The sequence below is a fragment of the Corvus kubaryi genome, unplaced genomic scaffold, assembly GCF_017639235.1.
Source record: "Corvus kubaryi isolate FWS band 111438036 unplaced genomic scaffold, C.kubaryi_AGA036_p1.0 37385, whole genome shotgun sequence".
Lineage (NCBI taxonomy): Eukaryota > Metazoa > Chordata > Aves > Passeriformes > Corvidae > Corvus > Corvus kubaryi.
This window is the reverse complement of record NW_024581127.1, coordinates 3308300-3324563: the sequence shown is the minus strand read 5'-3', so window position 1 is coordinate 3324563 and position 16264 is coordinate 3308300. Positions and strand designations below refer to the sequence as shown.

The 16264-nt window shown below is 40.3% G+C and overlaps 1 protein-coding gene across 3 annotated transcripts in view; it reads left to right on the top strand.

Annotated features, from left to right (window-relative positions):
• Positions 1–16007, top strand: part of NCOA2 (nuclear receptor coactivator 2) — a 180071-nt gene extending 164064 nt beyond the window's left edge. For all 3 annotated transcript variants that reach the window (XM_042036497.1, XM_042036499.1, XM_042036498.1), the window contains 4 exons: positions 263–440; positions 2703–2901; positions 8769–8861; positions 11868–16007. In XM_042036497.1, coding sequence (XP_041892431.1) covers positions 263–440; positions 2703–2901; positions 8769–8861; positions 11868–11879 — 482 coding nt within the window. In that variant the 3' untranslated portion in view covers positions 11880–16007. The remainder of the gene's footprint in view (positions 1–262; positions 441–2702; positions 2902–8768; positions 8862–11867) is intronic.
• The last annotated feature ends 257 nt before the right edge of the window (positions 16008–16264 follow it).

The window sequence follows — 16264 nt, the reverse complement described above, 5'->3', positions numbered from 1 at the left end:
AATTATGCCCATCCATTTCTAAATTTGGTATCTACTCTTACTGATCTATTATCCTTTACACCAGTTTCTAATAGTAATAATGTTTCATAATAGTGCTTTCCCTCCATGTATTTGTAACTGCTTTATGAAAATGAAGAGACACAAAGTTAAAGGTTCCAGATAATATAAGTAGGGCTGTGTAAGGACAAGTCAGCAGGTATGAGCTCTTGGTTTGTTTTAACTCTGAATGTACAGTGGGTAAATTTCTTGTTCTCTTCTTCAGGTATTAGTCAGCAGCCCGATCCAGGCTTCACAGGGGCCACCACGCCTCAGAGTCCACTGATGTCACCAAGGCTGGCTCACACTCAAAGCCCCATGATTCAGCAGTCTCAGGCTAATCCTGCCTATCAGTCCTCTACGGAGATGAATGGGTGGGCACAAGGGAATATGGGTGGTAACAGGTAAATCCAGAAGAAAACCAAAATGAACACATAGAATAATGGGGTCATTTATGGTCTACACTTACTTATGGGCTTGTTTTATGTAATTGTTCGCGTGTTTAGTTGTTGTTAACTATCTATCCTAAAAGAGATTTCTTTTCAATTTGGCTTGACGAATTGGTTTAAATTCTGTCTTCATACGAGGCGAAGTGAGTGCATAGCTAAAAGACCTGCATCCATACAATGCATTGCTTTGTCTGTGGTAACTGATCAAACTCTGTGTGCCCTTAAGAAGCACCTGTGCTGCGCAGTGAACTCCAGCCCCTAATGTTTGTGTGGATGCATTTCTTCTGCATATGATTTTCATGTTATGCTCCCACACTGCTTTCCACATGGCTGGATCAGCTGAGCCAGAGCCTATGCATTCCCTACTGCTCTGGAATTGCAATGACTGGATTATCACCTCCCACTTTAAATGCTGGAGTGTAACCAGGTTCAGCCCATTAGTGCTTGCACATGCTGGGGGTCAGCATATAGCTGTCATTCCCTGACAGCATTGTAGCAATACCTCACGCATGCAGTCACCTTTTCAGCTGAGGCCCCTGCCCCTGTGGGTGTAGCTCTAATAATCAGTCTGTCCAAATCAAATGGGTTGGATGTTGAACACTATCAGTAGGCAGCAGTGAGCTTCCAGATGACAGTGATCTGAGCTTTTCCTTGGAAGATGGGAGGAGCTATCAGGTACAGCCTGTATCACTTGGCACGGGGGTGCACACAGCTGTCTCTAGCACAGTGCTTTTGTCATCCTGAAGTTCTCAGTCTGAGTGTCCTAGCACAGCAACAAATCTTTTTCCTGCTAGTTGACAAAGATTTAATAAACCCAGAACACCAGTATTTTATTGATGAGGCTCATCCAAGTAAAGTGCCCCTAAAGCAGCTGATTTATCTCTTATCCTCATCCTTGTCCATGCCTCATCCTCACTGTCTTCCTGAAGCATCTGCAGGGGGCATAGCTGTTGCTGTCATGGCTTCTGCCAAAAATGGCAGCAGGGGCAGCTCCATAAGTCCAATGGTTGGCTTTGCTGAACTGCAGCTCTACAGCAGAGACATGTCAAATGTGCTTACACAAGCCACTGAGTATTCACAATGATCTGTAGTGTACTGTTTCAGCCATCCAGATAACAACTTCAAATTGGGGTGAGGTGGCCTGAAAAGACATGGAATTGGAAGGAAGAGAATGGTGGGATTTTCTGGGTTTGGTCCTGTGCCCAGAATGCCGTTGCACTCCACCAAGTCTGAGTGCACAGCAAGAGCCTAACAGGGTACCCAAGTGCAAGGTTGAGCGTTAACCCTGAAAGATTTCCTCAGCTGTGGGAGCAGTGTTTCACAGGGAAGGGAAAGTCAGCCACTGATACAGACACAGCAGCTTTTCCAGTATTTCAGTCTAATGCAGATCCTCTAAACAGACACATTGTCAGTAATAATTCCTTCAGTGGCTGTTGAGTTATGCTCCAAGACTACAAAAGACTGATGTGTAAACAGTGGAGTGCATTTTAGGAAATGTAAAGAAGTCTCTCATATGGCTTTCAACATAATGGGAAGGAAGATACTGTCCAGAAAGCACTTGGACTAAATAAAATCTGGGATGAGGTTTTCCACCTGAGTTACTCCTCTTTAAGTTGATCAGAAGTGCCCTTATAGGAACACGTAGGGTAATTGTCTTAGACTTTATGTTGTTTCTTACAGTGCCACATTTTCAAAACCTGATGCTAAGACCTAGTAAATAAATTTCTGCACAATTGCATGTCTATATTTGTGAGCCCGCTTGCCATAATTGTATGTGCAAATCTGGTATTCATATATGCAAATAGCCTATTTTGCAAAAAAGAAAGGTTATTACGCCATCTACAATTTCAGCTCAGCAGTCCTGTGCTGTGCTAACACTGGAGGTTAAAGGTGTTTTCCTCTCCCTGCAGGCATTACTTTAAAATACATACAAAGCTCCTTTAGACAGATAATTGGCTGTTCTTGCACATGCATAACAGATTTGTACTCTGCCATAGTTTCACACGCAAAGGCATGCATTTTTGTGCACAGACATGGGACCTTAAATTTTGAAAATCTACTCCTTAGACATTAATGTAGCTGAAAACTGGTTTTTCCTTTGAAGTTGGAATAAATGACAGTATATACTAATTCTAGCTTAAGATATATTAAAAAAAGTTTCTTAGTGGCTTCAGCATTCTAAGTCTGACACATTGCTTTTTCCATTCCTTGCTGTAGCATGTTTTCACAACAGTCCCCACCACATTTTGGGCAGCAAGCAAGCACCAGCATGTACAACAATAACATGAACATCAATGTATCCATGGCAACCAACACAAGTGGTATGAACAACATGAACCAGATGACAGGGCAGATCAGCATGACCTCAGCGACCTCTGTGCCTACATCAGGGTTGTCCTCCATGGGTCCTGAGCAGGTGAGAATCTAAGGATGTGAGATGACAGCTAGAGGGTTTGCTTTTACTTCCAGTAGTTTTTCAGGTCCACTGCATTATGTTTCTCTTACTAGTTTTCTTGAGAAATGATGATGTTAAAAGGGCTTTGGTTTTAGCTCTGCACTCGAATAGCCAAGGTGACCAGTGAGGTAGAGAGCACTGTGGCTGTCTCCTGGACTTCCATGGGAAGCACGTGCTGATGGTAGCTCCTGTTCTGAGTAGTTAAGTCTCCGTAGTGCAGTTGCAGTTGCTGATTTTCCCAGCAGTGGAGGCTAGAACTGGATGGCAGGCAGCTGCTTCCTAGAGAGAAGAGCAAAAGCTGCCAGCATGGGCAGGGTTTGGAAGATGCTTCAACTGCCACAGGGTTTGTAGTCCCAGACAATAAATATTCAATCAGCTATCAGAACTATCCATGTGGCAACTTTACAAGCACAAAATGCACATTTTTTGTAATGTGGTGCATATAAAATAGGTTGCTGAATCAATAGGTAAGTAACCTGTTCTTTTCTGCTGAGAGGATGTTTGCACGCTCTTTCTTACTTGATACTGCTGCTTAGGATATCTGAAATAAGGAAAAATAACATTTCTGTTTGTCGACCTGCAATTAAACTATCACAGTACATGAATAAGTGACAAACAAATCCTCTTCATTAACAGGCTCATGTATTTGTTTCAAAGCTGACTTTCAGGTTGTTTAAAATACAGCTAGTTCAAAAACACAGGCTTGAAATTATGGACTTTTTCTAGAAATATTGGCTGGAAAGTACCTCTTGTGTCTTCAGGTAACATCTCCTTCTATGGACATCTCTTGCTAAAACTTTTTCCTGATACCATAATGTTCCAGTTTAAAGCCGGTTATGTTAATGGCTTGTTAATGTATGACCTTTTTGCAGCCTAAATTTGATAACAAGAGAATTTGCTTTTCCAATATTGTCCTTTACCTTAAATAGCTCTTTTCTTTTCCTATATTTTAAAAAGATTCTATCAACATGAATTTTTTTTGTTAGTTTGAGATTGTTAGATTTTTTAGTTTTGGGTTTTGTGGTGTTTTTCTTGTAAGCCAAACAAGCCATGGTTTTTCAGTCTCTTAGGCTTTAAATTCCCCTTCCTTTCCTGCAGCTGTTCTAGTTTGAATCAGTATTTCCTAAGCACCAGAGCCATGTGCATAACATTACTTCTTCCCCATTTCTCTTGGAATACTCTGACAGATATAGCTGCAGATCACATTTGTCTTTTACAGCTGCTACATAGTAACAGTAACCTTTCTTTTTTGCAAAATAGAACCAAAGTAATTTTGATACTCCCAAATCTGTCACCTTCTCTGATATTCCCAGTTGCTAAGCCCAATTATGGAAGACTTTTTTTATTATTAGTTCCCAAGTGAATAGAGTTGCACAAATTTAATGTAGTAAAACAATAGTAAAGCCAAAAAAGAAAAGAGAGGGGATTTAAAGGTGATGACCCAATCTGATTTCTCAGCACACCGATGCTACATATTTTTTTCTCAGGAACCTGAATTTACAAACTGCGTTGTAGAAAGAGATCTGGTTTTATTTCAAAGATTTCCATGCAGGCTACTGTTTCCCCTGGCACAGCTGTCACACTGCTTTTCCTTCCTGTTAGACTACAAGATCTTGTTTCAAGATAGCATTTATCTAACTTCCAGTAAGCTGAATAGGCTGAAGTTCTTTATCTATCTCAACATTTGGGTTTCAGCCGAGTAGATTTTTGGATCTACTTTAAACTCCGTTGTAACCTCCTCCTGGCAATATGAACAGAGTAATCAGAGACAGTGATTTAACAGTCATTGCACCAAAGCTGTGTAAAGTCAAGTTCTGCTTGTAATTTCTCTTCCAGGCCATGGGTTGTCTTGGTTCTTTTGGTGACAATGTCACACTGAAAGCCTTGTGATGACCCCCCAAATTCTCCTCAACACATTCTACATAGATGAAACCTGCATTCTTTGTTCCCAAAAGTGTTGCCTCCCGCCTGTCTCCATCAAATTGCATTTCTTAGATTGAGTGTGTTTAAGCAAAGTCAGTGGCTCATTCTGTAACAGTAACCTGTTTTCCTCCAGATCTACCACCCCGGCCCTGTGTCATCTGCAAGCAAATGTTTTATGCTTGGTCTAGGTCAGAGGTGGCCAGCTGACAGCTGAGGGGCCATTTCTGGGCCACAAGACAGCACTTTTTAGTCCTCAGGAACGTGCTGTACTACTTTACATTTTCTTTCTTGAGAAACATGAATAGCTAAAAAAGTATACTTGAATACTAAAATTGACACTTCTTTTTCCTATTTTCAGGGCATAGTGTTTTACTGTTTGACATTTTTATTTAGCAAGTGACCTAGACTCTGCTGAACTTTTTCTTGTAACTGGTGGTTTTCAAAATGACTGTATTTTCTGTAATTCTGCTGACTGTTGCCATTTCATTCATTCTTTGGGGTTTTCTTACACTGTCACCTACACTTCTGTTTACTTATTCAGTGTCACTTTTTGTTCCATAATACATAATTTGAACTTCACATGCTTGTCTCTTTCTAACCGCAGTGAGAGTAACAGTGATTACACTGCAAATGTGTTCTAGCTTTTGAAAAAAACCTCAACATTATTATTATTGGGTGGTTTTGGAAGTAAGGTGCCTGGACTTATTTACCTGGTGAGAAGCAGGTATATTACCCCTGGTACCAAACAGGTATTGTTGGCTCTCTCCTCTCTCGTTGTGGCACTATGCTGTATCATACGGATATATCCAGAGCTCAGAAATACTGAGTTTGGTGTTTATCTGATCATACTTCTGTTGTCTCCAACTTCTCTTTTTTACCACCTGGGCTCCAAGCATCACCAAGCAAAAAGATTATTTCCGAAATGGGCTTAGTAATTATTATATACTTAGACGCTCTTTTATATATTTGAGGAATGAGATCTTGTCTCATTGTCATCTTCTCATAATTACATTAAATCTCTTCAGGCTGCTCTTACTAGTGTTTCTTCTAGGAGGCAGCTACCAGGAATGCTGAAATGCTAGCTGCCAGGTCTGCAGGTTCCTCCTGTCCGAAACAGCTTCCCCAGGCATTGAGAAAGTAAACCTTGCTGGTGTTGCACCATTCAGAGATCCTACTGTGCCCTTGTCCTCATCTTCTTGTTTGCACAGTGAGCTATTGCCATGGTTTTTGCCTGTTATTTATTTTGCATCGTGGATCCATGCTATTTACTGAGCTATCAAAGAAGCAATTTGAAACCTATGCAAGAAAAGAGGCTTTTCACTATATGAAATAACCCCCTATTTAGAAGTCCACTCAGAGGAGTTGCTCATTAATCTGCACAGGGCAGTACTCCCCAGGCCAAAATTATCATGGCATCTAAGAAGAGTTATCTTGAAATGTTATTTTGATTTCATTCAGCATACCAGATTAAAGGAGCTCTGGAGTGGTAGGAAACTTTTCTTGTTAGACACCTTGTATATAACTTTGCTTTACTAGCAGAAGACTATTGATTATGCTTAATTGCAAAGGAATTGTAAAACATATTTGTTCCTTTTTAGTCAGACTTAATATCTGATAATACCACTTTACCTTTCTTCAGAAAATTATAAAAACATGTCTATTTCTTTGTCCTTCTCCATACTTTTCTAATTGAATTTTTTTTGCAGTCAGAAAAGTTAATGTGGGGTGTTTTAAGGTCTTCTGAAGCAAATGTATTCATATGACAAAATAGTAGGGGTTTTTTAATGAGTGTTTTTTGAGTTTGGGTTGGGGTTTTTTTGTATCTGATACCATGTCAGGATTCTTGCATCATCACTGGCAAAGAGATTCTGTAATAGAAACTTCATTGATGCCTTTTTTATCCTTTTCTGGTGGCCTGGAGCCACCTTCCTTTTCTGTATCTGTCCTAAGTGCCTTGAGGCAAATCATGCGGTCATCTTTTCGTTCCAAAACTGCTGTTGATTCAGGATACAATTTTTTTTATTTCTGCTTTTCATTTTTGCCTCCTTTTGTCTACTGAACGATCAGAAAAGGTATTTGTGTTTGCACATTCTGATGAATGTTGATTAATAGCAGAAAGCACTTTTTAAACATGGAATCACCAAATGCACGTAGATAGAGCTGCAAAGCTGTTTTCTTTCTTTCTGAATAAAATAACATGGTTCTCTTTCCTTCTGATTTAAATTTTCACATTCAGGTTTAAAAATCTGTCCACTTTAAGAAACAGAAAGCATCACTAGGAGGCTTGCAGCACTTAATCAATTTCTTTGGAGTTAAAATTCCTATGGCACAAATATTTTAAGTTTTTTATCTTTCCCATTGAATTGTAGTCTTGTCTCTGGCAGCATCTGAAAACAATCTTTAGGTGGTTGTATATGATTGCATTTTTCAAAATCAGTGAGTGGCAACAGATATAACAGGCAGGAGGACCTGAAATGAGAAGGCTTGGTGTGGTAAATTCAAGATGGTCTTCCTGGACAAGAGAAGGCTGAGACAGGATCTGTCCAATATATATGAAAGTATCTGGAGGGAGGATGTAAAAAGGATGGAGTTGGGCTCTTCTTGCAGGCTCTACTCAGTGGTGCCAAGCATTAGGACAAGAGGCAACGGGCAGAAACTGATGCACAGGAAGTTCCACCTGCATATGAGGAAGAACTTCTTTACTGTGCGGGTGACTGCAGTGGGACAGGTTGCCCAGGGAGGTTGTGGAGTCTCCCTCCCTGGAGATACTCAGGAAGCCCCTAGACACAACCCCTAGAGCAGTGTGCTCTGGGATGACTCTGCTTGAGCATGGAGGTTGGAGCAGCTGACCCACTGTGGTCACTTCCACCCTTATCCATTCTGTGATTTTGTGATTCCCCCCATGCTGCAGCAGGTTGCTGTAGCTGAAGTGGGTTACTCCACAGGGAGAATTTATTCTCTTTGGAAACACACGTCTCCTAAAGGACTGGTAACGCAGAAAACATCTTTTTCCTTCCTGAGAGATCTGGAGGGCTATATCTTCACTATTATCACATCCATCTACTCTGAGGGAAATAACAGAGAGAATCAAATCAACAAAGACTCCCTAGAAAGAGGTTTCTTTCCCTGTAAAACTTCTAGGGAAAGCTGTTTCTTATAATATTTCAGAACCTTGCTGAAGGGCTCTGTTTTGTATTTTATGCCAGTTCCTACATGGTGAGATTAATCCTTTGACTGAGAAAGCAATGCTGTAAATTTGGCTAGCTACTCTTTTCACATAACTAAGCTTGACAGACCTTTTGGTTGTGCAGAAATGCTCAGCTTCAATACTTTCCTGTGACTGTGTTCAGAAAATTGTGGAGACCATCCCTTTGGGAAAGCATGCCACTGCATGTTTTCCCATTTAATGCTACCTTTCTCCCATAGCTTACAAAAAGAAAAGTATTGTTAAAATTAAGTCAGTAGTTGGTATAATTTAGTCTACGTGTTATCTCATCAGGCTTTGAAAAAATTTTGTGGTGCTTTGCAAGCAGCAAAGCCATGTGTTACTGAGGTTAGGAAAGTAGTTACTTGTTTCTGCTTTTAGAACTTTGATAGCAGAGATGTCCTCTTCAGATAACATTGACCTAATTTATGGAGCCTGCTTTGTAAAACATGCATAAGGGTCCTAGTATCAGGAATTAAATCTTTGTTGTTACTTGTGAAGCAGAATAATATGAGTGAAACACATGCTGTGCAAGAGGAGTGCCTGGCTCTACAGTCACTTCCCTGACTGTAGCATCATCTTAGGAGTGGGTGTTGGTGCATGCAAGTAGTGTAATGGTCTGTAACACTTCTTTTTAATTCCCAGCCCTCCTCCCAAAGTGTTTTTTGATTCATTCTCCTTAATATCTTGTTACCAATAGGTTAATGATCCTGCTATGAGGGGAGGAGGCAATCTCTTTCCAAACCAGCTGCCTGGAATGGATATGATAAAGCAGGACGGAGATGCAGCACGGGTAAGAAATGGGGTACGGGTGCAGCAGGACTATGAATATGCTGTGGCTGGAGCGGATACGGTATCTTTTTACTTACAACGTTACAAGTGCCCTGAATAATAGTAATTAACGTGAGGGAGGCGCGCTCTGTGGACACAGAGAAGGAAGGAGGGAGGGACAGACGGACAGACAGACAGACAGACAGACCGAGGGCGGCCGAGCGGCGCGGGGGAGGCGCCATCTAGCGGCGGCCGCCGCCTCTGCCCCCGCGGCCTCCTGGGCCAGGGCGCGGTGACGCTCCCTGCTGTCCAAGAGGAGGAGTTTGAGTAGCAGGGGAAATTAGGAACATCTGTCTGAAAAGTTAGTAACATGAATGAAAACGAAGAATGTGAAAGTACTGAGGTAGAAGTAGCCATGCATGTATTTTATTGTATCCTTGTCTTTTTTGTATTCATATGTATTTAAAACCTCCCGGATGCCAATTCTTCTCACACCTTCATTGTTCGCATAAATATACAAATGTCTGTTTCCAAGAGTGAGGGATCTGTCCATAAAGAGTCTCTTCTGCAACCATTTCATGGTCACTCTGATTAATGAAAGGATGCAGTGTGTTCTGCTCTAGCAGAAGTTGTTATATACCAAGGTGTTATTACAGAATCATAATAGTTTGGGTTGGAAGGGACCTTAAAGATATCTAGTTCTAACTCCCTGCCATGGATGGGGACAGCCCCTACCATTAGACCAGGTTGCTCAAAGCCCCATCCAACACTGAACATTTCCAGGGATGAGGCATCCACAACTTGTTTGGGCAACCTGTTCCAGTGCCTCATCACATTCACAGTAATGAATTTCTTCTTATACCTAATCTTAACCTACTCTCTTTCAGTGTAAAGCCATTGCCCCCTCTCCTGTCACTATGTGCCATTGTAAAAAGTCCCTCTCCAGCTCTCTTGTGGGCCTTTTTAGGTACTGGCAGGCTGCTAGAAGGTCTCCTACTTAGTGCATTCTCTAACCAGTTAAATTTCATGTGCTAAGAGAAGCCTGACTGTCAGAGAAGAAAATACCAAGTACTGCTGAGGAAAGAAAGGGGAAAAGGATGTTGAGACAGAAGCAGACTAAAGGAGGAGGTAGATTTTAAAAATTAGTTGAAGAGAGAAGGAAAAGAGAGTGAATGTGACAGAAAGGGTACAAGAGATGGTGGAGATAAGTCAGGGTGCAGGTGAAAAGAAATAAGTGGCATGACTTTGGGCAGGGAATCTCTGGGGTGTAAAATTAAAATAATGGAGTCAGTGCCGTGACAATGAGAGGGACAGTAGCAATGCATGAGAGAAGCTTTGTCTCACCTGAAGAAAAGCAACTTCTTAAAACCTCTCAAATTATTTGGAAAGGTACTTCCAAATTATTTTGGACTAAAATTTTGTAATTTTACATTTATTTTACCAATATACCTGTGACTGCCAATGCAAATGCAGTTTATATACACTGTAAATACCTTTCACTGAACTTTGAACTGTAATAGAGGTTAAACAACTGCTTTTGTCATGCAACTGAGCCATAAACTACTGCTACATAACTTTTTTTTTAAGAAAGTTTAAGCCGTGTAATTAATGTGCAACTGTTGCAGTACATAATTTTTTTCAAGTTGCTGGTATAGTGGGAGTGTTTATTTAGTATCTCTCTGGAGATACTGTTTGCTAAATGTCCACCCTGAAAATAAGGACATCTTTGGATTTTCACTTTTGTTTCCCCTTATCTTCAAAAAACCACTAACAGGGTCCCTGAACTGCCTCTCAACATGTTAGAAAGAGGAGTCAAAGTTTGGTTTGTCCGTATTAGTCAGGGCATGAGGGATATGAGTGTGGTGTCTCTGTGCTATGATGAAGGAAGGAGGAGCCACGATCAGGGCTCAGTGCTGCCCATGGCTGGTCACCCCCTGAGGGGTCCAGCTGCACCAGCTAAACTGGGAATAGAGGATGTACAAAACATAGGGCCTTGCTTTCCTGACACTGACTTTATTTGTCAATAAACATACATTTCTGTGCCTTGTGTGAAGGCAGAGGAGGGTGTGGTAAGGTCCAAAGCACGGTGTAGACAGCTTCCAGAAGGCAGCCTAGCAGCTTGCACGTGGACTGGAGAGAAGACTGCCTGCCTTCCCACCCACCAGCCCTGTCCCTGGGCAAACAGGGCCTTCCTTATGCGTGGCAGGAAGCTGTGAGCAAAGAGCTGCTCCACGGCCAGAGCCACAGGATATGAGTGAAAAAAAACCCCAGGGGAGTAGGAAAATGGGTTTGGCTGGATTGACTCTCTGACCTGACTGACCACAGCACCCCATGGGAGCAGGCATTTACAAGGAGAGAAGACAGGCACAGATTGCAGCCACTGGAAGGAGTAGTCTTAAAACAACTGTGAAAACCACATCCTGATGGTTTTTTGAATAAGAAAGAAGATAATAAACTCAGTTGAAACCAGTTTGTACTATATTTGTGTAAAGACATTGCAAGGGTATTAAGTATGAGGTAAAAAACATCTCTAGGGATCGATAGCTGAAGTTGGTTTTACTTCTTTATTCCCTTTTTCATTATGAGTCTTGGAAGGGAAAGTGAGCCAGGGCAGTTTTTTCCTTTGATGGTGATGCAGCAGTAAGAGAGGTTTTTGCACATATTGTGAGAATGAGACTTCTCTTAAACCCTATTGCCATGCCTTCAGCTGGAGTTTACAAAAGATGGATGATCCTGAGTTTCTATAATATCCAGGATAATTGGAATGAATTAAGGACCTAAGAATGCAGTGAAATTAAACCCCCACTGATACCAAAGGAACTAAATTGCTGGTCAGTTGTATCAGTGTACACAAAGAATAGTTCAGCTTTATAAATTCCAATGAAATTTCAGGTGTAAAGCATTACAGGAATGCACAGTTGACAGCAGATGTTGCACTCCAGCATCCCAGATCTCATTGACCTATCTATCTTCACTATCCCAGCAGGAAGAATTCATTGGCTTTTTCCCCATTTCTCTTCTTTTGCAGAAATATTGCTGACCCTGAGGGTGGTTTGGTTGCTCCTTTCTTCAGCTGACTGGGCTTAGGGCCCCAAATCCTTACCAGTTTGAAGAGCTGCGTCTGTTTGTCGTGTCCCAGCGGAGCTGCCAGCCCCAGCGGCTGCCTGCTGCCGACAGGACTCAGCCCTGCCTTCCTGAGGGGAGCCGGGTGGTCGTTGCCGAAGAGCAGCCTCTTCTTTGACAGTCTGAAGCTAGCGTACAGACATTGCTCAGTCTGTTCACTGCATTCACCTTAGTGCAACTTAGATCTCTCCTGCAAAGTAAATGTTGACAGGCAATTTTCATAAACCATGTCAGATTGAATGTATTTAAATGTATGTATTTAAGGAAAAACAACCATGCTCTTGTTCTGTTTCTGTTTAGTTCTAGACCTTGGGGTTTTTTTGCTTTGTTTTCCCTGGCTTACTCAGTCTGGTGCAAAGGATTCAGTTCTGTCTGAAAACTGGTGTTTTAGACTAAGGCCTGCATTTTGGGGCGGAGAGGAGGCATGGAGGAGGGCGTAGAAGCAACGTCTGGTACATATAGAGACCTCCAACAAGCACGTTCCACTGACAGCAAGTCAGAGAAGATCAACTGATGCAGAAAACTATACAGACCAATTTTGAATGGGGTTAAAGTTGTAAAACAGATGAAAATTACCCTGCGAGAGGGCTGTTTATAAGGGGTGATTTGGTTGGGTTTTGTGGTAGTGTTTATGATGCAAGTCATGAATCCAAACATACAAGTTGGTTACATTCTCATTTAATTAAATTCCTAACAATCAGCAAATCTGTTTTTTTTAACTTGGCTCTCCTGACCTCTGTCATCTTCTTCTTTCTAATAGAATTAAAAACCAGGTTACTCCGTTATTTCCTTAGGTGTGTTTCCAGCAATCTGCACAGCCAGTTACTGGATGCCAAACAGCAAAGTTCGATGGTAATGCATGTACTGATTATGGTAGTGGCAGAATGGGTGCATAATATCAAAGATACCTGCTGTAAAGCATGATAATTTCTGGTTCCCATCCCCTTAGCTGGGAAGATAACAATTCCTGTAATACCTATAGCAGATATCACTACAGACTTCACCACTATCGTGTTTCTCATTATTTTAAAGCAGTGTGGACTACGAGGACGTTTTGTAAGGTACATAAAATCCAGTTTATATGTAAACAAGCAATAATTTAAGTTGAAAACTTAAGTGTTTTACTTGTATAATTTTTGTGAGATATACATGTTGTGAAGTTGATTCCAAATGAGGTACTTCAGTATTAAATTAGATATCTTCTTAGCCGTGTGTGTCTCCTGGAAAAGTGTTTTGTAAAGGATCACAATGCCTTGATTAGACCTAATTTGTAGGCTTGAGACTTCTCATTTTCTAAGCCTTGTGATTCTGCTCATAATATCATTTAACTAACCTATATTATATGCAGCCACTGTAGGAACCAGTTCTTGATTTTTGTATGTTTATATCTTTTCGTAACAAATCTTAGAAAAACTGTTACTAAGCAGGCCACTGTTACGGCATGTTGGTTTTTTTCCTTGCCCACTGTGGTTTGAATAATCTTTTACTATACTGACATCAGTTTCTGAGGACTTGGAATATTAAGAAATTGATGAGTTTGACCTTTGTTTTCTTTCTGCTGACTCCTAATTGTTTAGGAATGGTACTCCCTAATTTAGTGCTCCCAGTGAGACTCTCCAAACCGCGCTCCCCCTCCATCTTTCCCTGTGGAGTGTTGGAGAGGGGAATTGGAGGCACAAAAGGTAAAGATCATGGGTTGAGATAAGAACAATTTAATGGAAGCAGCAATGAGATAAAAAACAGTGACAGCTACAATACTAGTGACAGAGGGTACAAGAAAGAGACAAACGATTCTCACGGAAACCCACGACGTGCCCGACGCTCCCTCCGCAACTGCGCTGATCCAGAAGAGAGCCCTTCTCCTGGGAAGAGACTCCCTTCCCCCGCCCCAGCAATGATGTGAGGTGGTATAGAATAACCTCTGGGTCCTAGCCATGCCCTCTCCTGGCTACTGCAAAAGTTAACCCTATCCTGGCCGGAACCAGGACACTAATCCATAAACTTTCTAACCTGAACGCAATTTTTTTGGTGTAATGTAAAATGCAATGCATTTTATAATATCTAATCAGCCCTGCCTTTTGGGATTGAAAGGTTTGTCGTGTTGTCATTTAATTTGTTTTGGTATTCAGGTGGGAGTTTGAATGAAATAGCAGCCATTCTATGTTAAGGCTGAGGAAAAGATGGTAAAGGCTGTTTCTGTGTTCATCCCTTAAGAGGACAGTGCCACCATTCTAGAGAAGCAACAATTTTTCAGCTGTCACCACTCTGTTGCCAAATTCAAACAGAATATTTAGTCAGCTGAGTCATTCTTTCACCTGCTGATGGGAAAAAATAACCATCAGCCCTGACCTCCACAGCCTCATTACTACAACATTAGTGTTGAACTTGCATTATATATCTGACAAAAAATTGCTTATATAAGAAATGTATAAATTTGAAGGAATTAATTTCATGCACCACAAAGTGTAAATGAGTTTTAAAATAAGTTTTTGCTATTCCATTCTTTTTCGGTTCTTAACTGTAACCTCTGCAGATAGATTATTCTTTTTCACAGTGGAAAAAAATAGTTTAAATTTGTCCCATTTCACAACAGACCTGCAAACCCATATCTGTAGTGATTATGAGACTTCATCATCCATTGACATTTTGAAAGAAAGGAGATTGTACCTATCACTTTGGCTCGGTTTGGGTTCATTGTGACTTTTGTCGTCTTCTAAGTAATGAAAGAGAAAAGTGAGTGAAGGAATCTTCTGATCATATTGATCACTATAGAAACAAAAAAGCCAAATCAATTCCCTTCATTATCAGTATTTTTCATCCTGTATACAGTAAATTTGTCGGAGAAAGTACTTGGATTTTGTTTAAGAGAACAATTAATCAGTGTTCTATTTACATTCTTAAATGTGAAAGGCGCATAATGTGAAAAATAAGCATATATACACGGTCGCACGACCTGTTTAAGTGTTCATGTAATGTGGTGAGTTTAAAAAGTGAAGTGAGCTGTTTTGCTACAAGGAGTTAATTTGTACTCAATCCTTAAAATATTGTCCCACACCAGTATCCCTTTGGGCCTGTATTAATTAAAAGCAATGTTTTTGCAGTTTATACAATACATTTTTTAATGTTTGTTTAAAAGCGGAATTCATATGGGCTTAACAGAAGAAATGGGTGGCACAGCTCCACTTGCAGAACCCAAAGATACACAATCAGTTTTGAAATGCAACTTAAGCCATTAATTGTTGGTGTGAATTTAAAAGTTTTCTAGTATTTGTATGGTAGTATGCTGCCTAAGAGCAAAAGCATTCTCTGCACAAAAGAAAATTTACTGTAGTGGCTTTGATTTTAATTAGAATTTTCTCCCTGGTGTTTCTTTGTAGACTAAAACAAAATCTTTTAAGTTTCTTACTACAGGTAAAAGCTATGTGCAAGAACCTCAAAATGCTAAAATCTAGCATAATGCCTTAGATCTGTTTTTAAGTCTTGTATATTCCTACATAGCTGTCTGATGTATTATATTTGTATAGTGAATTGTGTACAATTTTGGAATAAGTGCATCATCACTTAATCTTTATGTTGTTCAATAGAGATGATGGACACATTTCTTCAAACATTTACTGTCATTTAATTTTTTTCCCTTTATGTCATTTGTGGGTTTTATTTGTACAGTTCATCATGAAGTTGCATCTGAGATGTGTGTATATGAAAAGATTATACAAGGGTAAAATTAAGCAATATATAAACTATGGTTCTTCAGGAGAAAGCTTACAGTGTTTCAGGTTGTGATTTATTTTCAAAACGGAGTTGACTCTGAACATCACTTTGTTCACCTGCATTGATGTTTGTATTTCTAGTGTTAGCAGTTTATGCAAAGGTAGATATATTCAGAGAAATTTTAAATACATTTATGCAAGTTAATATTGCTTTGCTGATGCTATTTGCTTATTTGATGTTAAATAATGCTATTGTAAATAAAGAATTCTGTTGTTATTGCATCATTTAATAAATTTTAATGCCTTCGGGTTTTACATGGCTTTAGAGATTTCAACATGTTTCTGTTGTGTCTTCATTTGTTCATAGAAGGGTATAAGATGTAGCACTAAAGCACTCCAGGGTAGATGGATTGCTGGGTTTTAAAAAGGCAGCAGGCTTTGGTGATGAATTTATATTCCAGCTGGTTGTTACTTGCAAGGCCTTTCATCTTTTTAGTGCTATATTAACTGAAAATGTTTATCTCATGGCTTAATATGAGAACAGTTCATTATGAGTACTCTTTTGTATCAGTCAGGATGAAATGGGTGTCTT